Raw genomic sequence first — 23,641 nt, forward strand, 5'->3', positions numbered from 1 at the left:
GAATTTTGAGACAGGAACTCAGTACTTGGTCCCAGATGGTAATATCAGGGATTGACACTTGAGCCAGAAAAGCTCCTGCAGGCCCAGTGTTTTGCATTTAAATGGGAGCCCCGTAAAGATACTTGCAGGCTTAAGTTGGAGACACCAAGAGAGAAGGCCTGTAGCATGCATCCTTCGGTAGTAGAATCTGTGAACATGTGAAAGAGGAGAAGCAGTTAATTGGTAGTGACAGAAGTGGAATTAGGGTCACAGAGGTGTTGAATCACCAGAATGGTGAAGCATTAAGGTGGAGAGCAATCCTTCTGAGCACTTGGTAACAGGACTCTGAGTATCAAGAGCTGCCCTTCCTCTTGAACAAGATTCTCACTGTGAGGCCTATGGAGGCCTTTTTCTTTTTTCTTTTTTTTTTTTAAAGATTTTATTTATTTATTTGAGAGAGCGAGAATGAGAGAGAGAGAGAGCATATGAGAGGGAGGAGGGTCAGAGGGAGAAGCAGACTCCCTGCTGAGCAGGAAGCCCGATGCAGGACTCGATCCCGGGACTCCAGGATCATGACCTGAGCCGAAGGCAGTCGCTTAACCAACTGAGCCACCCAGGCGCCCCTATGGAGGCCTTTTTCTATTCTTAACTTCTAGATGTTTTCTGGCAGTATTATCCTATCACCTGAGGTAAACTGAGCACATACCTGTTTCTTGCAGCCTGAAATGGCTCCAAATATATATAAAGCATTAATTAAAAAAAAAAATCCTCCTTATTTATGTATACCCAAAATAAAATCAGCTTTGTGAATGATTATGTAAAGAATTTGGCAAGAGGAAGGAAGTTTAGTAAATCTGTTGGACTAACACCCATGGAAAAAGGATGTAGGTGTAAGAATTGAGGTAGAACTGTCTGCCCAGTTATGTCTTATTTAATTTCCATGTCCTAAAAGACAGGGTCCCATGTGAGCTCATGTTTGGTGTGTAGTGCTGCTGTAAAGGACGTGGGAGCATGTCATCTCCACGGCATCCCTGTGTTAGTCTCATGCTGCCGCTACTCTTAAGATCCAGGTGGATTCAGGGCTGCCCACTTTCCCTTCCAGGCTATCTGTTCTGTGAAGCACATCCTTTATTGAACTTTGTTTTAATAGTACTTATCAGTAACTGCTCTTCCTGGTCTGGGTTCTTAGGGATGGGCTCAGCTCTGGACTCAGGGCCCTGCGTGTTCCATGAGTCTCCAGACTCATGTTATTAAGTGGAAAATGAAATATTAGAGATAGTAGGCCATTAACTGAAGAATTAAAAATATTCATCTTTACAAGGAATTTGAGTATCTTTTAAAGTGTAGGTATGAGAATAAAAGGTTTTTGTGAAGAAGGTCTATGGGTTGGATAGAAGAGAATGAGTGGGAGATCCTGGTGAATTGGTTTTTCCTTTTTGGTGTGTAAAGTGATGCGTAACAAGAGTATGATGTCATAGACTGACCAGTGGTTGTAATCAAGAAAGCCAAATAATAGTGATAATTTTAATTGATTGGAGATATGAGAAAGTAGAATTTAGAAGCTGATTTTACTTTATTTTTTTTTAAAGATTTTAGAGAGAGGGATAGCGAGAGAAAACACAAGTGGGGAGGAGAGGGAGAAGCAGGCTCCCCGCTAAGCAGGGAGCCCAACGCGGGGTTCGATCCCAGGACCCCGGGATCATGACCTGACCCGAAGGTAGACAGATGCTCAACAGCCTGAGCCACCCACGCATCCCGAAGCTGATTTTAAAGAAAGCTGAATATTCTGCTTGGGTTGCTAGTCCTTGGAAATTTAGCTGTAGCTCTCAGAGACGGTAGTCTTTTGGAGAAGGTGAAGAGTGTTCTTGCTACCAGTTGTTTATCTTTTAACTCTCCAATTTCTTCTTCATAAATTCAGATGGTTCAGCTAGGTGATGATCTCTGAGGATTCTTCTAACTCTGCAGTTGTTTGAACCTCTAGTCAGGTACTGTATCTGGAAATGTATATTTAAGAATAAGGAAACTAAGTTAGGTAGATTGTAACTTTGACTAGAATAGGCTAAGAAAACCATCAAAGACTCAATAAGTAAGTGTGAATTGAAGTGAAATGTCAGTTCCCCTTCCCTAAGGAAGTTGTGGTCTCAGGGGTATCAGACAAATAGTGTATGTATTTTAGTAATTCTCTAGTGCACGTGTATGTGATCTGCAGAGGGGCAGAGGAGGTGAAGTGTATTCTGTCTGGGACGGTGTCAGAGGGGAGGTAGCGCTTGGGCTGAGATTAGAAAAGGGAGTTGGGTGTGCAAGGGAAGCAAACTGGGCACTGGCATCCCAGGGAAGGAAACTGCGTAAGAAAAGACTTGGCGGTGTGAGAAAGCATGGTGTGTTCGGGGAAGCGCAGAGTAGCGCTCAGTGGTCCTAGAACATAAAATAGATTGAAAAGGATGAGTGGTGCTAATGATACTCCAGATGAGACAGGGATGCTGGTCTGGGATCCTTCAGAAATTCCTGGCTCAGAAGGGCAATGCTGCTGCTGTTCAGGGAGACCCTGGACTGAGAAGTTGATGAGGTCATCAGCCTTAGATGTTGCATTCAAGGTGTGTTGGGACCATGTACATAGGCGAAGATGTCTGCTGGGGGTGGAAGGACATGGAGTTCTGGGTTGCAGGAGAAAATATTGGGCTCGAAATTCATGTTTAGTCATCATCAGTGTCCTTTAGTTGTGGATGTCAAGGGAATAGATGGAAGAGTCAGTGAATGAAAAGAGGGTCATACAAGAGAAGTATGACTAACATGTGAGGTCTGAGTGAAAAAAGATGATACAGCAAAGCACGTAGAGTTAGGAGGAGAATCATAAGAACACAAAAGGATTAGAAAAACAAGAAACTTTTGTTGTCCCATAATGTTACTTAGAAATTAAAACAAAATTATGACAAAAAATATCAACCATAATTTTGAATACGCTTATTCCAACTACATAGGAACCACTTGTTCGTTTTCTTTGTGAAATAAAGAAGTGTAGCCTTCGTACTCACTGGCCTGAATGAATAAATGGAGACTGTGGATGGTTGAATAAATATGTATTTATGGGGTTGTAAGATTGCTGCTTTGGAAGAACTGAGGAGTGGTGGTGAAGAGAGTAATTTAGAATTGTGGGGGTGGGGGGCATAAGGTTTTCAAATGTAACTATAAAAGCAGACTGGATCTCTACATCAATTCATAGACTGAAATACCTTCTAAAAGGGTCCAAGATTTACATGCTAAATAAAATTATAAAGTGTATTAGAAGAAAATGGGGTGATTTAAAAAATTTGGTGTGGGGAAAGTCTAAATATAACAGGAAGACCATCATTCATTAAGGAAAAGATTGGTGGACTTAATTGCAAAAAATAAAATAAAGTATAGGGTCCTACATACTGTGAATGAAACAGAAGAACAACCAGCTGATTTGTAGTGTGTGTAAGAGAGCATCCTAAGTGTGGTCATGATAGAGGACTCAAGCGATCAGAGGTTCAGGAGGCTGAGGTCCTTAGCCAAGGGTTTTTGGAATTCCTATCTGTCAATGTGAACATCACATGGTAGGGATTGTGGTGGAATGGCTTCTAGAGTTCTTAATGAATGTGGGGAGTAATCAGACCGTGGCTGGTATTGGTAAGGAGGAGTGGGTAGTAGAATAGATGGGATACACGGGCCTCAGAGTATACAATATTAACATAGTATTTATGAACATTCCTAAACGTTTTAGTCCTTCGGGAGCTAGAAACAAATCTGAGGGTTTGAAGAAAATGTGAAAATGATGGTAGAAACCTGTCCATGTATTATTGGACACCATTTTGGTTTGGAGCTCTCAAAGCTTTAACTTTCATTTCTGATGTTTATACACTTCCTAAGAGCTGTGCAGTTTAAACTTGGGGTCTTTTTTTTTTTTTTTAAGATTTTATTTATTTGAGAGAGAGAGAGTGAGAGATAATGTGAGGGGGAGGGAGAGGGACAAGCGCTGAGCACAGAGCCTGACACTGGGTTTGATCGCACAACCCTGAGACCATGACCCAGCCCAAGTTGAAACCAAGAGTCAGACGCTTAACTGACTGAGCCACCCAGGCGCCCTTAAACTTGGGGTCTTTCAGCTTACGTGCACAGATAATCTATACACCGAAGTGCGAATTTTTTGTCTTTTTGAAATGAACAATTACCACAATGAAGGATTCAAGTGTAACCTCATTTCTGACTTGGCTAGTTGATAAACTTGAGAATAACTCTCTAGATGGGGAGGCCGAGATACAGATTAAACTTCCGTATATAATCAAACTATAGTGATAAAAAGGTATATGTTGAGCTTGGTGTAGTAAGAGGGAGAAGGTGGATCAAAACTGGAAAAGCTGTTTAAGATAGGACAGACCTACTGTACCTCATTAATTAATTCGGCAAATATTCGTTGAGGATCACTGTCCTTTGCTAGGCACTCCCTAGCAGTAGACACGGAGGGCTGACTAGTCTGGCACGACCCTACATCTGCATGACTGTCATGGAATACTGTATTTCGTTAAATCATCACAGTGGCCCTTTACGAGCCATTATTATCCCCATTTTATAGGAGAGGAGATAGAGGCTTTTAGAAAGTCCAATTTCCCAAAGGTCACGTGGCTATTAAAAATGTTAGAGGAGTCTGCCTTCAGATCCATGGCTGTGGGCGGCCAAGCCTGAGCTCCTCAACACTGCGCTCTTTTGAAACCTGCGGGAGGGGCATCACTGAGCATTTACTATGGCACCTGGTGCCAGATTCTGTTAATCCACGCAGGAGTCCTCAAGGTAAGTTTCATTATCATCATCTCCATTTAACCACTGTGCGGTGTGCTCTCCCCGGTGGTTAGGTAGTTTGGCCTTAGCCTGTGGCAGATTCTGTTCTCTCATCAGGTGTTTGTGCCAGTTTCATATAGTGCCCGTTGGATCAAGTTGGGAGCTTAAACAATTTGGAAAATCCCTTATTTTAACAACATTGAAAGGCTATTTCTGAACAGGTCCACCCTATTTTAGGCAACTAATTTTTATTCCCTTTTCCTTTTCTATCTTTTCATATTCCTTTGATTTCTGTAATCGAGATTCTTAAAAATTAAGATTTGTTTTACCCCTAAGAAAACAACCCCGAAACTATTGAGGTCTACTTTGAAATCCTGAGACTGCCTGTGAGTAGTATTTCAGTGGCCAGGTGTTTTATTTTTGCAATGTGAACTTTTTATTATGCATAGAAAGCACATTTACGAATAGGAAGACAGCTTTGCATGTGAAATAGTCTGGGTAATGGGACCATGTCACTTTTATTCACATAAAATTATGTGCTTTTAGGTTAGTCATTGGTATTTTTAAAGGAAATGTGTTAGAGTTGTTTTTTTTTTCCTTTTCCCCCTGCCTTTTATTTTTTACCTCTCCTTCCCTTTTAGTCTGGTATCTTTTTTTCCCCCCAAATACGTATCAGCAATTCTCTTTTAATTAAATTGAGTTGGCGCTTCCATTTCTGTTGCAGATGGCATTGTCAGTCCTTTCCTAAAAGGACAAGTATATTATCTGCTCGGTAACTGGGTGTTGCTGTTCACTTGTGCTGTACTGTGAAGGAGGAGGGGAGAATTAAGGTGTAAAATCGAAGTCTTTTTCTAAAGGAGTTAGGGACTAGGTGTTAAACAGATTCTTCAATTAGAGACAACTGAGAAATCATAACAAAGGTTAAAAAAAAATTTCAATCTATAAATTGGGGTTCTGGTTTAATATTTCATTCTTAAGTGACAAAAATGATTCACTGAGCCATATTTTTTAGGGCTGGTGAAACGCAAGTAGCCAAGGGTTGTACATCTGTTCCTTTCAGCTCATACCTTTATTACCCAGGTTTCTCGGATGATCTAGGGTATCGAATGCAGTGGTGAGCATTTCTTGTTTGTATTTTAATTTGCTGCATTTGAAATCTTCCGGTAGAGCCCTGCTAGTTCTACCTTAAAAAAGAAAACACCCCTCTGCTTAAAAGAAATGGTACTTCCTGCTTTCATAAACAGTCATGTGCATAGTTTAGCAAGGCCTGGTGCCTCTGGAGCTTTTTCCCTTTATAGCACCATCGAATCCCAGTCCTAACAGAAGTACTGCGAATCTTGTGGCCTCTTTTTGAACAAAAGGGATCAGAGAGGAAAAATCTGTTGATATAAAGCTTGAAAGCAAGGGCAGGCAATCTTGGTTGTGAATATTTTCTGATTTTTCCAGAAATCAAGCAGAAGATTGAGCTGCTGATGTCAGTTAACTCTGAGAAGTCGTCCTCTTCAGAAAGGTACAGCTACATCTCTTGCATGAACAATTAATGGTGTAGCATTGCTAAGAAACAAACCAGGACGTATTTTTTTTCTTGCCAAGTTTGCTGTATAATGCATTGTACTGCATGCTGGTCATTGTGCTGTATTGAAGATGTGTTTTTGGGCAGGCTGTTCTGCTTTTACAAAGGGTAATTGATTTTTTAAAAAATAGTGAAGCCGAATCAGCTGCAGCACGCACGCCGTAGCCCAGCAGAGCGCTAGTTCATGTGTGACAGCTGTTGAAGGCTTTAAAAAATAATTTACTGAGCTGCAAAACAAAAATTGTGCTTTCTTTAAGGAAATATTGGTATTAGATTTTCTTCCTGTATTTTGAGGCTGTTGCTGCAAAATTACCAACATTATTTGTAAGATTTAGGTTAAAAATACTTGGCTTTTGGTTGTCATAAATATTTTCTTACGTGGAAAGGGAGTGCCATTTGTAAATAGCTCAGGAATTGCAAACCCACAGATTAGTCACATTCTGAAAGAGAGATATGATGCTCCTTCAAGTCTGTGCTAGGGAATGGAACAGTCGCTGCATGCAGTAATGGTTCGTGCCTGCAGGTAAGCACAAAATGACTCAGAAGTGTTTTTAAAGCAATTATTTTATCTGTCAATCAAATGATTATACCTGTAAGGAGGTATTTCCTTAAAATGGCTATTTTACTTAATAAAGGGAATTGATATTTTTATCTCAAGCCAGAAATGAGGCTATATAGTTGCCCATTTTGATATGTAAATATTGTGTTCACTTCTGTTTGCCAAAATTGTGTATACTACATAATGTTTTAAATTGAGGTTCTTGGGCATACAGTTGATGCTTACCTTTATCTTGGTTACCTAATAGTTTATACTTTATGTTGGTATTTTGTTTTGAAGGTGTGTTGATTTGTCTCGCCTGTGGCTAGTTTTCAGGTTATCTTTTTTGTTCACAGATTTAATATTTAGGAAAATATTATGGAGACATGATTTAGTAGTTGCGGAATGATAGAGGAAAAGCACTGGGGAAAAAATGAGGTGAAGAACTTACCCTGGTAAAAAGGATTTATTTAATTCAAGTACACTAGTGTATGGAGGACGTGATCTGATGGCAAAATGATGACATTAAATCGATTTATTAGTGTAATTAGGTGAAAGGCTCCTGGCTGTAATTTAGAGCATTACAGATCAGACGTTAACTACTTTCTTTAGAAACTGAAAATAGAAAAATTTATTCACATTTGTGTTTATTTCTATGTAGTTTCTAACTCCCAGTTTGTGGCTAGCCGTCCGATTTTGAACACTCTGTTTGCTGAGATGAAAAACAATCTAGACCCTTGTGAGTGTTCTGCCAGTAAAATGGTGGTGATGGGAAGGGGAGAGGGTGGTGGTGTAAATAGTGAGTGGTCCGGGGGCCAACTGTCATGTTGGAGTTTGGTTACCAGGAAGAGCATTCTCAATGGGATGGCGGCAATAATTATGTCAGCTCTTTTGAGTAGCATGAATTCTCTATTGATAAATTGAAGGTTGGGCAGAATGGATGAATATTAGCGAGAAACAAGTTAGGAATGAATGAGGTTTCTCTGGTTAAAATAGATTCTTCTAAGGAAAGATTCTAAAATATTTTGGTGATTACATTTATTTATTATTGTTGTTGTTATTTATTTTTTAAATCTTTTTACCCAAGCTCTTGTAGTTAAATTTGATGGAAAGGGAGGTTGCATGTGGTTATGGTTTTAAAGTTTAGAAATCAGCCACTATGCTTGTGACAGCTTTATACAGTTTTACCAGAGCTTGCTTGCTTTGTTTGTTATTCTTTGGGGGTGCTTAGACATATATATGGCTTTTGTGATATGCTGACTTCATGGGTGATAAATGTAGTTTATGGGTCAGCCAACACTTTGCAAACACAAGTTGTTTCATTAATGTGTATATATTAAAAATAAAAATTACTCCTTTTTTCTTCTCTTTTTTAAAGGCATACAATAATGAGTAGTCAAATCTTTTGTCTTTTTAATGTGTTTGAAAAAACTTGAGAAACAAGAATATGAAGTTAAAAAAAAATTCATGGCCTAGTAATGCTATATCCTGCCCATGAATGTAATAGCTTGTAGGATCATGTAACATTACATCACATCCTTCAATTCCTTGTTCACCAGTTACTTAAATTTTTAAAGTCTTAGGTTTTTTTTTTTTTTTTTAATTTAGCTGTTTGAGTGTTTGAGTCATGGCCTTAAAGTCTTAAAGCTATTTGGAATTTACATATGGTCAGTATTCCTTTTTTTTTGGTAAAAATGATAAAGAAATCCTGTCTTTTTTAAAAAAATTTTTTTATTAACGTATAATGTATTATTTGTTTCAGGGGTACAGGTCTGTGATTCAACAGTCTTACACAATTCACAGCGCTCACCATAGCACCTACCCTCCCCAATGTCCATCACCCAGCCACCCCACCCCTCCCACCCCCCACCACTCCAGCAAGCCTCAGTTTGTTTCCTGAGATTAAGAGTCTCTACGGTTTGTCCCCCTCTCTGGTTTTGTCTTGAGAAATCCTGTCTTCTCTAAAAGAAGGGAGAAGCTACTTGTTTGCAAGAAACCAAAACTTACCATTTTCCGCAATTGATTTTGTTCACTGTCTGCAGCATAGAATGATCTTTTGATATTTCAGGCCATCCAGTGGAGAAGCAACATTGCTAAGTACAAAATATAATAGATATAAACAGTGATGTGATATTCCTAATAATTCTTCCATCTCATATTTTTAACCGAAGGCTTCATGGTAGTTGCTAGTCCTGTGTGATGGCTAGTGTTGGCTCAATTAATTCTTACTCAGTTTTGTGAAATGGGAGAAACAGAACAAAAAATAACGCTAATTCACTTTTGTAGACTTAGGATCCTTCATTAAGAAATAAATCTGATTTGAAGCAATATATGGAATTTTGAAGGTGGTTTTGGAGCCTAAATTAGAAAATATGTTTTCTTTACAGATCTCAGTAACACCTTGAAATTTAAGGTTATATTTTTACCTTTAACAGAATAGTGGAGGCCCATTGAATGTTACTTTGTTTTGTTTTGTTTTTAAGATTTTATTTATTTATTTGACAGAGAGACAGCGAGAGAGGGAACATAAGCAGGGGGAGTGGGAGAGGGAGAAGCAGGCTTCCCGCAGAGCAGGGAGCCTAGTGCGGGCCTCCATCCCAGGACCCTGGGATCATGACCTGAGTTGAAGGCAGAGGCTTAACAACTGAGCCACCCAGGCGCCCCCCATTGAATGTTATTTTGTAGGGGAGGTATGGAGTCCTGTTCAGAAAGGCTGACTCATAGGATGAAATGCAGCGGGGTGACAGAAAGTTATAGTTCTATTTTTTGGTTTTATACTCTGGAGAAAGGGGAAAATGTTAATCAATTTTTAAATTAAGGACAGAGAACATTATTGAATGAATTAAAAAAACAACAACAACAAACCACATGATACCTGATTTGTATGTTATTGCCAGTTGAGAGGAACACATTATCAGTTGCAAGGGGGCCCCCTTCTGCAGATTTTAGGAGCAGATCTTACTATGAGTATCTGCTCTTTAATTGCTGCCTGTTGAATGAATGAATGTATTCATCTTAAATATGGTAGTGAGAGGACCAGTCGCAGGTTTACTTCCTTACCTACCCCTGTTTAATGAAAAAAAGAAAGCTGTGAACATTTATTTGATATAAAAATTAGGTTTTCAAGGTTTTGTTTCTTCTTGACTTTTCTTAGCCATGACACTTCTGGGATTTGGAAACTTATGGGGTGGAGTGGGTGGGGAAGAGGAGGAAAAGGAGTAGTAATCATGATAATAGCTAGCAAAAAGGTAGTAATCATTTATTAAACAGTTCCAAATACGAGTTCTAAGTGAGGAGGGGAGGGGAGGAGGCAGGGTGGTGTGGGGGAGAGAGAAAGAGAGAGAGGGTGGGAGGGAGGGAGGGAGGCAAGGATTGCCTGTGGGGAGGACTCTGACACATCATCCCCTAAAGATCCTCAGTGAGCAGAAGGAACTTTGCTCTATTAAAATTTTTGTCAAACTGTATTGCTACTTCTTCAGTGAACTCATGAACAAAATTGGACAATTCTTAATCAGTAAAGAAGAGTTGAGCCGAGGGTGCTCAGAGTGAGGATTCCCATTCTTTACATGCGGACTCCTGGGAGGGCTGAGGAGTTTGTGAGCGGAAGGTCCTAAGGAGCTGGGGACCTGAATTCACACAAAGCTTTGCGCACATCTGCTCTTGTCAAATGTAAATGTTGTTGTAATTAATAAAGGTCACAGTCAGTGAAGTTACCCAAATAGCAGTGCCTACTAGGTTTGCATTTTCTCGGGGACCAGATACCAAAAGGATCATTTCGTGTGTGTGTGTGTGTGTGTGTGTGTGTGTGTGTGATGTGTTTGACATTTTGGGCGGTTAAAAGGGGTCTTTATATTGTAGTAGATAAGAAGTGCTAGCTTAGGTTATTAGCATCCACATAGCTAGCACTTAATTGAATTTATAAATTGCTAACTACCTTTTTCAGGAGAAGAGAGAAAGGAAGAGGGAGAAGGTATCATAAAAATATTGACCCTGAGGCCTGTGTTCTGCCAATATGGTGTCAACAGGGTAGGTGAGAAGGGACAGATTGTTGTCCCTACCCCAGCATGAGAAGGGCATGTGAAACACATAAAGAACCTGTGCTATTTTTGTGTGTATTTTAATTCCTTTCTTTATTTTGGAGCCTCTTAAGTGAAAGAAAAAGGGCATATGATAATGATGTGTGGTTGCAGAAAGCAAAAAGAGAAGCCTGGAAGAAAAGGGGAATGGAAGGGGAAAAAAATTTAAAAAATCAGGATGGGAGAGAGAAGCAAAGGATATTTGGTGGAAAAGGATTCAGGACCATGGTGTCTTTTATTTGCTCTTATGTCGAATGTATTTTCCTCCATGTCTCTGGTGAACTAAGAGCAGTAATGGAAGGATAGCCAGATTTTATAAAAAAATTCCCTCTTCTGGGGCGCCTGGCTGGCTCAGTTGGTAGAGATGCTACTCTTGATCTCGGGGGTTGTAAGTTTGAGCCCTACGTTGGGTGTAGAGATTACTTTAAAAAAAAAAAATCTTAAAACAGAATTCCCTCTTCACTGAATCACCCCATTCCAGCTCACAAGGCAGGGCAGGTAGTTGGTGGTGTGCTTCTGCCTTTCTCACCCTCACCTCGGCCACAGTCTGAGTTTCCGGGGCAAGTGTACTTGAGACGCACTTTCCTGAGTGGTGAGAAGAGATGACAGTGGCTGATTGTGTGGTCTTGCTCCACTCAGTCCTTGCGCTTTCTTCTGTTTTCATTGAATTTTCAGTAATTTTCATGTTTATTGAAGATATATATATGGGAAAGTGCACAGATCGTAGATCATTATGAAATCCAATTATTGGGTTTTCTTTCTCTTGTAGTTTATGTTTTACGTGTTGTATCTAAGAAATCTTTGACAAGCCCAGGGTCACTAAGATTTTCTACTAGGTTTACTTAATAAAAGTTTTTGGCTCTTAATATGTTAAGACTGGGATTCATTTGGGTCTTAGTATTAAGGTAAAGATGAAGTTATTTCCACATAGGACTGTTCATTTGTATTTGTTTTTGAATGTCATCTATAAATAGAAACCCTCTGCACACGCTTTTGCTCTGTCTCCTCCCCACTGTACCTGTGAGATGCACTTGTATTTTGTGTGTAGTGGGAGTTGGCTCCATCTCGTTGCTGTGCAGAATTCACCATGTGAATGTGCCCGCCTTTATTTATCCATTCTGCTGTTGATGAGCATGTGGGATGTTTGCAGCTTGTTAGGAATACTGCTGCTCCGAGCATTTGTATACATATCTTTTGGGGAGTGGATGTGTGCATGCGTTTCTGTTGTGTGTGCCCCCAGGAGCGCCATTGCTCAGCCTTAGCGGCCACTGCCAGTTTTCCGGAGTGAGTGTGCCAGTCTGCACTCGCACTCGCTCTGCTCCAGGTCCTGCGAGGTTGGGACTGTATACATCCTTTTTCTCTGCGTTCCCATTTCTGTTCCTTTCCCCTTTCCTTTCTCTGTCAGAATTCTGATAGGTGTGCCAGCGTGACCAGTAGTTGGAGCCTTTTTGAGGAGAACTAGAGGTAGATAAGGGACTTTCTAAGTACCAACTTTCATGAAGGAAATCAGAAGTTTAGACTAAATGGGAATCATAAGGTGTAGTCATCTGAGGTACTGCTCTCCCACTGACTGATTCTGATCTTTTAACCGGGCCCTGGAAGCCACAGGTGTTACCATTAGTTTTCAGACTTGGTTTCAATAGCAAAATTACTTCTTCATTTAAACCTTATTAGAAGAAGCCTGTCATATAAAACAGAAAAGCCCTGGGTGAGAACCGGGGAAGTAATCTGGGCCTCCATCGACCTCCAGTCCTCTTAAAACCCTTGAGGTAGGTAGGCCACCTTGGGTCTGACCAAGAAGTTAGGACATTTTTGATAGGTTTCGATTTTATATTACATTTTTATAATGTTAAATTTGTATAGTGTTACATTTTATATCATGCTCTCTAAAATTTCTGTATCACACACCTAAATAAAGGTGTACTGTTGTCTTTTAATTTCTATTTAAAAAAACCTGGACAGTTACCTGAGCTTCCTTCCTGTTGGTCATTATATATGTGGTCTAGAGGCAGTAGTTTCTAGATTACTGTGTTTGTCATCAGTTTAAACTTTGCTGCTGTTTCCTGATGCCTCTTTGGAGGGCTGCCACATTACGGCCAGCACAACCTTTCAGAACACCCATCTGCTCAGGCAGGTCACTCCACTCTAAATACCCTTCAGCTCTCTTCCCACCGTTCTTGGCAGAAAGGAGAACTCCGTGTCTGGGCCAGCGAGTGCCCACATTTCTCCAGCCTAACCTCAGACTCCTCTGACTTTGGTCATGTCCCTCTTGCTTTGCTCTTACGCTGCTCCTATCCCTCCCATCTTAAAGAAGCCCTGCCTAGGTCAAATTACACCTATTATAAGCCCTTACGGAACCATGTACCTCTCCTTTGTAGCATTTGTCACAGCTGCTGTTTGACAGAGGGGAGTATCAATGACATTTGGTCTACTTATGGTTTACTTAGTGTTAGCCCCAACTGAAGAACTTAAATATAGAAGTGTTTTCATTGCAGAATATTTTTATTTTATATCATCATTTGCAGCTTACAATTTACGAACTTTATGGGAAGACTTTTTTGGTATAGGGAATCATTTTTATGGTATTGGCTTAGAGTAATAAAGTATAGCTGTATATAGTCATAAATAGTTATATATTCTCATATAAGCTAATTTAACTCAGAGTATCAAGGTTATAAATCTTAGGTTTTTCTATCACCATAAAAATGCAGTTTGTTATTACATACATTTTTTACATTTGTTATAATGTAAAATGGAAATTAAAGTAAATCTGAACACCTTCCATCTCTTTGCCAAACTGGTAACATCAAACAATAGCCATTTATTTCCCAAATGTCAGCATTTTGTATATCACCTTGGTGCTGTTTGTCTTGGTCGTACTCCATCCTTTGCTGTTATTTACTTAATAATGTGTTTTTTGCTTGTTTTTAGTTCTGATAAAATATATGTAACATAAATTTTTATAATACTTTTTTAAAGTTAATTTTCTTTAAAAAGAAAACTTTGTATTCCTACCAGAACCTTAAAAAACAATTACTATTAAATCCTGTCTTGATTCTCTTGTCTGAATAAGGCTTTAGGCCTGGCCATATGCTCCCTCTGTTTACAAGGGAAATTAAATTGGCAAGTGTCAGAAAGGAGCTTAAATACGTGTTAGCCCCAGAGTGAGACGGGCTCTTTGATATACTCAGATAGCCTGAAAGAAGTTGGGAAAAGAGTAACTCTCTCAGTATGTGATTCATTGTAATTCAATACCAAGTCCCAAGTATCACCTGTAATCATTTTGTGTCCCCACAGCAGCACCTCCCCTTCGCTTTGGGAACTGCCCTCCACCCCAACCCCCAGATGGCAGGTCAGGGAAGTTTTGCACAAGTGGGAACACCTAGTATAAGAATAACAATGACAACAATAAAAAATAACTATCTCTAGCAGTCATATTGCAGATTCCCTTTGGAGCAGAATTCTTCCAGCCACTGGCTGGAAGAAATTAGAGACTAATTTTAGTGTAGGTGACATTTGTCATCCGTCCATCATCCGTCCTTCCATGCAGCATTTATCTGCAGCTGCTGTACACTAGCCAGTCAGTGGTTTGGAAATGAGGGAGCCGCAAAGGCGGCATAGAAGTGTGGGATCTTTACAGAAGAGGCCTTGGTGGGTGGCTTACCCCTGACCTAAGTTCGGTCAGTTTTTTGGGCATGTGGTGCTGAGCACCGTATCCTGGACCACTCCAGTGGGAGGCTCTTGGCATTTTTTTTTTTTTTTTTTTGGAAAGATTACAAATAACCAATAATTGTACTTTGGGTGAACGTACATTAAGACTAGAGGTGTGGTGAAGGGGTTACAAACATTTGCCTACCAAAGGCAACTGTGAGTGAGTGATGAGGGCCAGGTGCAGACTCTAGAACACTAGAGACCGCAGTCCCATCTAAAGAGGTAGCTGCTGTTACACTTCAATTAAAAAAAAAAAAGAAAAAGAAAAAGAGGAAGGAGAGTGAGAACTGGGGAGAAGGAGCACAGAGAACTCAACATCCTTTCCTGTTCTTTTACAAAGGCAAAAATAAAACACAAAATGGTCTTTGTAAATTACTCTGCAACTTTGTAAATTACTCTGCACCTATTGGAAATAAATGAACTGATTTGCATTGTGAGAGTATTAAATTCGTTATAGTTTATACAGTGTAAGGAATATGATGCGGAGATAAAACCATGTTATAGAAGACTTAATAATGCAAAAATGTTATTAAAAGACATTGTAAAAAAAAAAGAGTAGGAAAGGTGAAAAACAGGTGGCAAAAAAGTATTTAAAGATGTTCTAGCTTCTGTAAACCCAGAGTTTATAATACAAGGGTGTGTGTGTGTGTGTGTGTGTGTGTGTAAATGAGCATGTATGTATAAATGAACCTGTACACACACATATATGGTATTCAGAGACACACTATTATTCTGCAGTGGTTGTTATAGTTACACGTCTGTCCTTTTGCTTAATAAAGGTACGTCATGCAGTTTTTATAATGACATGTGTTTTCAACATCAATGTGTATAAAGAACCCACGTCCCTCCAAAATAAATAAGTAAAGAAAGTGATGGCTACTGATCTGCTCTTGCTGGCTACTGACATGTTGAAATACAAGCCAAGTTTTGCTGCCTTTTGTGGTTTTTAGGAGAAGTTGAGAATTTGTTTTTGTGTGTCAGATCTCTTTTATTTTTTATTTTTATTTATTTTTTTAAAGATTTTATTTTTAAGTAGTCTCTACACCCATTATGGGGCTCAAACCTACAAACCTGAGATCAAGAGTTGCTCGCTCCACTGACTGAGCCAGCCAGGTGCCCTAGATCTCTCATTTTAAATGATGGTGCAAATGAAAAGAACAAAACAAAAACTCGTACCAGCCTTAAAAGAATATCTGCCATCTAAATTCACCTCATTGTAAATATTTTTCTTCTGTGCTGTAGCACACTGATTTACAGTCTGTGAGTCACAGACCTGTATGGATTTATGGTAAAGGATTTTCAAATCCTGTGAGTACTGTAAGCATTATCTGTATATTGGAGGTGTACAAGTCCAGCTATTGTTATACTAAGAAGTATGTCTTTGGGTTTTTCTGATGATTCAAATACACAAAAACACTGGTGATAACTGCTCTAATAACTGCATACTAAGGTACCAAAATTCAAGAAGATCTCAACTGTTTGAATGAGGAAGACAAGAACTTAAACTTCAATAAGTTAACCTGAAAATTACAGAGGTAGAGCAATATCCTGTTTGTGCAACCGTCACCTCATCCTTTTTCTCCTTTCTCTTTTCTCTTCTTTTTCCATCTTTCTTTTCCCCCTTCACCCACACTCACCCCACAAAAAAGATTTTGAGGCTAGTTTTGAAGAATATCTACAATGCAATAGAGAAAGGGCCGGAGAAAGTGCAGGTCAGGGTACAAGGTTGTGATGGTGGAGAGTCACAAGCACCTCCCCACCCCCAGATACGTGGCATTTGCTGTGCACCTGCTAATGGTGACTGGCAGATTTGGCGTCAAGTCTCCTGACAGCCAGACTAAAGAAAAATAATGTTGCTCTTACTATCTATAAGGAGAAAATATACTACTTCCTACAGGAGAACTAAACCTTTTCTTTAACTTAATTATGATTAGTATTATTTAATATAAATTTTTTTTTTTTTTAGATTTTTTTTGGGGGGTGCACGTGTACAGGAGCAAGGGGAGGGGCAGAGGGAGAGGGAGAAGCAGACTGCCCACTGAGCAGGGAGCCCTACCTGGGGCTCCATCCCAGGGTCATGACCCGAGCTAAAGGCAGACGCTTAACCGACTGAGCCACCCAGGCGCCCCTTACTATCTTTTTCACATATCTCAGAAGATAAGTTTATTCATTTTAGAAAATTCAGATAAAAAGAAGGACACAAAAAGCACCAGGCTTTTATCATTAAAGGTCAGTCACCATTATTAATTTTTTAAGGTAATTATTTTGTTTTAGTGTAAGTAGATCTATAAAAATCAAGCAGACACACTTTAACAGGATCACCATCATCAAAAAGAAAACCCAGTATCATATTGACAAATTACTTTGGAATTGGCTTTTTACCACCTGTGATCTTTCTGAGGTTATTAAGTACTCTTCTGTAGCCTCATTTTTTTCTGGTATCATTTTTAAAGGCTGCAGGGGACTGAGTCTGTGATACGGAGGGGTATACCGTAATTGTGTTCATTGAGTCTGGGTGGTCTTAGAGATGGAGTCACTTGCAAAGCCAGCTTGTAAGGGTCTTGGGCAGGAGTGTCACACCGCTCTATCCTCTCACCGGCAGTGTGTCTACTCTTACTCCTTCGGAGCGTTGTACAGGTGGCGATAAGCTCCGTGCCAGCCACCCCTGACCTGTACCAGGCCTGCTCCTGAGCTCTGTGTCCGGTGAAGCCGCTGGTACGGGGACACTGTCAGTGTGCTCTGGGTGTGCAACGTGAGAGCGAAGTCCGTGTAATCAGCCTCAACAAACCACAAGACACAGTAGATTCTTGTATGCAGTTGCATTTATGAAACGCTTAAGGTATACTTAGTGCCTTTGTTGATGAATCTTAATTTTGTAAGGAATTTTATTTTATTTATTTATTTATTTATTAAAAAGATTTTATTTATTTGACAGAGAGAGAGACAGCGAGAGAGGGAACACAAGCAGGGGGAGTGGGAGAGGGAGAAGCAGGCCTCCCGCCGAGCAGGGAGCCCGATGTGGGGCTCGATCCCAGGACCCTGGGACCATGACCCGAGCTGAAGGCAGACGTTAACGACTGAGCCACCCAGGCGCCCCTGTAAGGAATTTTAAAGAAGTTATGTGATAGAAGCTTCTCACCCCATACAGATAACAAAACACTTAACACCAATGATAGGCTTTCCTTTTTAAAAAAAATTTTTTTAAAGATGTGTAGAAATTAAGATTCTCCAACCCTCCTTGTGGGGCTTGTGGACTAGGGCCTTGTGGATGTTCAGTAAGTATTCACTGACTTTATTGTAAAAATTAATCACCTTTTTAGTCAAGATCTTTTTTTGGCAAACTGCATTTTTCCTGCTAGAATTTTGAGTTTTTTGGGGAAGGGGCCAGCAGTGTGTGTATTTTTTTAGAGTGGGGGGGCTGAACTGTGAAGTCGCAATCTTCAGGTTAGAGACAGCATGCTGGGGTGGGGAGATAGCATGTGAGAAGTCAGAGCAAAATGAAACATTGTGGTACCATTTGGGAACTCTAGATAGCTGGGAAAGAGGTGGAGGAAAGGATGGGACATCAGGTGAGAGAGATCTTGTGCCCTGGTAGCAAGGACTCTTCTGTGCAGTGGGAAGGATTTTGGATTTAATTTTAATTTTAATGTTAAATTTTTTCAGAATATTTACTAATTACTTCAAAGATTTTAACTATTTATTTATTTGAGAGAGAGAGCTCATGAGAGGGGGGAGGGTCAGAGGGAGACGCAGACTCCCTGCTGAACAGGGAGCCTGATATGGGACTCAGTCCTGGGACTCCAGGATCATGACCTGAGCTGAAGGCAGTCGCTTAATCAACTGAGCCACCCAGGAGCCCTTTAATTTTAATTTTTAAAAGATTTTGTTTATTTACAGAGAGCGCGTGAGCAGGGGGAGGGCGAGAGGGAGAGAGAGAATCTCAGGGAGGCTCCATGTCCAGCTTGGAGCCCGACGTGGGGCTCCATCTCACGACCCTGAGATCATGACCTGAGCCAAGCCCGAGTTGGATGCTCAACCAACTGAGCCACCCAGGCACCCCAGGCTTGTGGATTTTAATGCTGAAGTTTACCAAGAGCCATTGACAGGGTTTAGGAAGGGAAATGTTCCACCCACGTGTAGCGCACACACGTGCTCCTGTCAGCATAAAGTCAGGTCTCAGATGTTTTGTTTTGTTTTTTAAGATTTTATTTATTTATTTGACAGAAAGTAAGAGGGGGAACACAAGCAGTGGGGGTGGGAGAGGGAGAAACAGTCTTCCCGCCGAGCGGGGAACCCGATGCGGGGCTCGATCCCAGGACCCTGGGATCACGACCTGAGCCAAAGGCAGACGCTTAACCGACTGAGCCACCCAGGTCACCCGCAATCAAACATTTTATGGAGGATCTTAAAGGCTTTCTGATTCTTAGGACTAGATATGATGGATCTATTTGTAGTGATACTTTAAATAAATGCAAATTAAGCATTTTCCAAGAAATTTCTTTGTTTAATGTTTTAAAGTAGATGTACTGAGGTTAACTTTTTCTAAAGATGAGGCTCTGTCTGGTTACCTCATATGATTTGATACTCTTTGTGGTTCTGAACTCCAGAATTTCCACCAAGAGTTCAGTGGTATCACACCTTCCATGTGCGTGAGGTAAATCCTGTAGGTCTCCGAATGTGAAATTACTGTGTGGTGACTGACGTCGTGTCCCCCATGAGTCCGGCACAGCCAGCCTTTCATCCACTGGTGCAACACATCAGCATTCTTTGTATCGTTTGTTGCATGTGAGGGCATTGTGGTACAAAATGATGTATTTTTGAACACTAGAATAACATGTAGCTCAGCAACATAGTCATGCTTTGAGAGAGGCATGTGGACAAGAAGAAATGTGAAGAAATCAAAGATTTACACATCATATCGCCTGTCATTCCACCTTGTACACTTACTGAAAGGAATGTTAGGAGGAATCACCACATTACCAAAGTTGTCATTTTCTTCTAAAGTAGGTTCCACGCCCAACGTGGGGCTTGAACTCACGACCCTGGGATCAAGAGTCGCATGTTCTACTGACTGAGCCAGCCAGGTGCCCCTAAAATTGTCATTTCCCCTCTAACTTTAATACAGTTGAGATGGTGGAATGTAAAAATTCATTTATGAGTGATGCAACTCAGTTATAGTGATTCATTTTTATTAACTAATCAACAGCGTTTCACTAGTTCTTTTGACCAGGCGTACGTAGATGAATAGCATGAAAAAAACATCACAGCAAGGAAAGACCTTGGAGATCCAGTGTATCCTCCATGCTTGTTTTCTGCATGAGGAAGACTGATGCTCCAAATGGTGAAGTGATTCATCTAAACTTCCACATTGGATTCTTTTTTTTTTTTTAAGATTTATTTTTTAATTAAAAAAATTTTTTTTAGAGAAAGAGAGAACAAGTGAGTAGAGAGGGGGAGGGGGGAGAAAGAACCTGAAGCAGACTCCATGCTGAGTGCAGAGCCTGAAATGGGGCTTGATCTCACAACCTCGAGATCATGACTGAGCTGAAACCCAGAGTCAGATGCTTAACCCACTGAGCCACCCAGGCACCTCTAGATTCTTGTAGCCAATAACTTTCAGTACTTAAAGTTAAGAAATTTAGAGTCTTGGAACGTTGTACAAAGAAATTGGTTTGACGGTTCCCTTTTTTCTTTAAGAAAACCAGGAATGGTGATTTTAAATTATACTAGGACTGTTTTTTTTAGCTCTGCTTTAGCCAGAGAATAGAACAAATAACTCCAGTGCTTTTGTTTTATAGTGCATTCTCCTAAACAGTTCTCTAGATGTGTAGCGTAGATGGCTCTTTTCTCACTTTATAGGTAAGAAAACCAGTGTGTTTATGATTTGACGATGTCACGCTCTGGGTGGTGGTGGGGGTTGTAACACAGCCATGAGTCACAGCCCCACCCTCTGCACCTCAGGGTGCACTGAACGACAAGGATGTCGAGGGTTTCCACGTACAAGGTGTCCTGAGTCAGGCTGCCTGCATGTCGTGAGAACGTGCACCCCTCCTGTCTTCGTCCAGCAATGTTTGTGTATAAGCAGCAGTAAGGCAGAGACCCGGCTGCCAGCGGAACAGAGCGAGGGGAATGGGTGCCTGCGGACAGAAGTCACGTTTCTGCTGTCTTCCTCCCTTTTATTGCCCATCCCTGCCTGACAGGGCTTTTTAACCCCAAATCTATTCTGTCTGAAGAGCATTATGCATTTTCTTAGGCCAGAGGACCAGTGATTCTGAGGTTCTGTAGTCACAGAAGCTGCTTCGTTTAAGTAGCGAGCCTTCTGAGGAGAGGGTAAGAAAGGCCATCAGTAGAGTCCGTTTGTTCTCATACCGAGAATCAAACCTCATTTCAGCTCCTGTTCAGTACATTTTGTTAGGCGCCGTTACACTGTCATACTGTGTTTTGTTCAGTTAATGGTTAAGAACTTCGAACAATAAAATGAGAACCCTGTAAAAGGTGTAGTTCCTTTTTTTAAAAATTTTTTTATTTGTGTATACAGTACTTTGATGATTCTTAGTAGCCATGTAGGTATTATTGCGCTTTGGTGGTCAGTGATACAGTTCGGAAAGCTCCTCGTCCTTTCCTCCTGCTCCTCATCTTTCACTCCTCCCAGCGGTCACCAAGTTTGGAACCTTTTCCAGGCACATTTTCCGTTAGTTTAAAAAATGCCTCCTTTTTACAACACTGAATGGATTTGTACTTCATCTGTAGACAAAAATGGTTAATGGCAGGAAGAAAGACTTTAGTTAACGTGCAGCCTTGTGCTGTAGCTCTGAGCCCCTGGAGACGTGGTTTTGATTTCCAGTTCACATGGTACTGTGAGTACCAGGACCCTCCATTTTTCTCTACAATACACTGAATTTGAATGGCCATAGGGGAGGCTGCAACCCATGCCCGTAGGACAAGGACCCAACATTGACCATCGTGTATCTTAGTGCTTCACATTTACCTACCTGATTCTTTTTCTTTCTTTCTCTTTCTTTCTTTCTTTCTTTTTCTTTTTTCTTTCCTTCCTTCCTTCCCGTCTTCCTTCCTTCCCCTTTCTTTCTTTTCTTTCTTTCTTTCTTCCTTTCTTTCTTCCTTTCTTCCTTTCTTCCTTTCCTTTCTTTCCTTTCTTTCTTTACTTTCTCTTCCTTCCTTCCTTCCTTCCTCTTTCTTTCTTTCTTTCTTTCTTCCTTCCTTCCTTCCTTCCTTCCTTCCTTCCTTCCTTTCCTTCCTTCCTTCCTTCCTTCCTTTCCTTCCTTCCTTTCCTTCCTTCCTTTCCTTCCTTCCTTCCTTCCTTCCTTCCTCCCTCCCTCCCTCCCTCCCTCCCTCCCTCCCTTATTTTACTTATCTGTTAGAGAGAGAGCACAAGCGGGGAGAAGCAGCAGGCAGAGGAAGAGGGAGAAGCAAACTCCCCGCTGAGCAGGGAGCCTGATGCGGGGCTCGATCCCAGGACCCTGGGATCATGACCTGAGCTGTAGGCAGACACCTAACCGACTTAGCCACCCAGGCGTCCCTAAAGATTTTATTTTTAACTAATCTCTACCCCCAACATGGGCTCAAACTTAGAACCCCGAGATCAAGAGTCGGTTGCTCTACGAGCTGAGCCAGCCAGGTGCCCCTCACCTACTTGGTTCTTGAAGGCATTTGAGCTATGAGCTATATGTGTAAAGGGAAAAGCTTCCTTTATCTGGAAATGTCACTCATCAGCAGATTTAACTCCTGACAGTTCAAGGCAAATGAAAGATCACTGTCACTAACTATCCGCTTACTGAAATTGGTAAAGTTTGTAGTTGTCTTCAGCATTCAAAATATCTGGCGCTGAAATACATAGATACACTTAATACAAAAAGGTTTCTATTTTGGGGGGCCCTGGCTGGCTCAGTCGTTAAGCGTGTGCCTTTGGCTCAGATCATGATCCCAGGGTCCTGGGATCGAGCTCCGCATTGGGCTTCCTGCTCGGCGGGAAATCTGCTTCTCCTTCTCCCACTCCCCCTGCTTGTGTTCCCTCTCTCACTGTATCTCTCTCTGTCAAATAAATAAATAAAATACTAAAAAAAAAAAAAGTTTCTATTTTTGGTTAGTAAAGAAGTTGGGATAGAAGATGAACTAAAAGTCGTCCTCCTCAATTTTTTTGGTTTCTCCTTATCCAGATGTTGGTCCTTCCTCAGGGTCTCTGTCCTAGGTCTTTTGCTCTGTTTGTCTGCATTCTCTCTGAAGATGATCTCATGTGTTTCCATGGTGTTCAGTACCATCTGTGTTGTGTGCTGGTGACTCCCAAATTTATATCTTAGCTCTCCATTCGGAGCTACAGACATATATATCCACCTGCCTACTTTGCATCACTACCTCAATGTCTTTTGAAACCATACCATAAACCAAAGTCTTTATCTTGTTTAATCCTTCTTGACTGTGCTGATAGGTTATATGGCCAATCTGTGTCTCCCTTTTCTGTCTTGTAAAATGTGGTTGTAAGGGGAGGAGAGGGAATAAGTCATCCTTTTGGTGTATGGCTGCCCTTAGGGGCTCTGGAGTCAAGGACAAAAATTACCCTGTGTGCTTAAATGTTAATGCTAAATTTTTCCCTGCCTCTGTGGGTTTAAATGAACATGATAAATACCTTTGAAAAAAAGAAGGCAACAAGAAATTTTGTAAGGTCTATACAAGGATAGAAAGAAGTTCCCTAATCTTAGCCCAGCAAATAGTGAGGATTTTTGCTGATGTGGACAGTTGACCCTTGAAGAAGTTTGAACTACGTGGGTCCACTGATACAGATATATATATATTTTTTTACAATACAGTAAGTGTATTTTTTCTTCCTTGTGATTTTCTTAACATTTTCTTTTCTCTGCCTTACCTTCCTGTGAGAATACAGTATATAATATACAAAATACGTGTTAATTGTTTAGGTTATCGGTAAGGGTTCCTGGCTGTTAGTAAATTTGGGGG

The 23,641-nt window shown here is 40.7% G+C and overlaps 1 protein-coding gene across 11 annotated transcripts in view; it reads left to right on the forward strand.

Annotated features, from left to right (window-relative positions):
* SRPK2 (SRSF protein kinase 2) overlaps positions 1–23,641 on the forward strand; it is a 240,667-nt gene that overhangs the window by 92,114 nt on the left and 124,912 nt on the right. For 4 of the 11 annotated variants that reach the window (XM_036067449.2, XM_036067452.2, XM_036067454.2 and 1 more), the window contains one exon: positions 6,220–6,283. The exons of 5 other annotated variants lie outside the window; for them this stretch is intronic. In XM_036067449.2, the coding sequence (XP_035923342.1) occupies positions 6,220–6,283 (64 nt within the window). Of the gene's footprint in view, positions 1–6,017; positions 6,284–6,837; positions 6,870–23,641 lie in introns of those variants that run through there. 2 more of the 11 variants (XM_036067458.2, XM_036067453.2) reach the window with 2 other exon arrangements.

This window comes from Halichoerus grypus, chromosome 12 (assembly GCF_964656455.1).
Source record: "Halichoerus grypus chromosome 12, mHalGry1.hap1.1, whole genome shotgun sequence".
NCBI lineage: Eukaryota > Metazoa > Chordata > Mammalia > Carnivora > Phocidae > Halichoerus > Halichoerus grypus.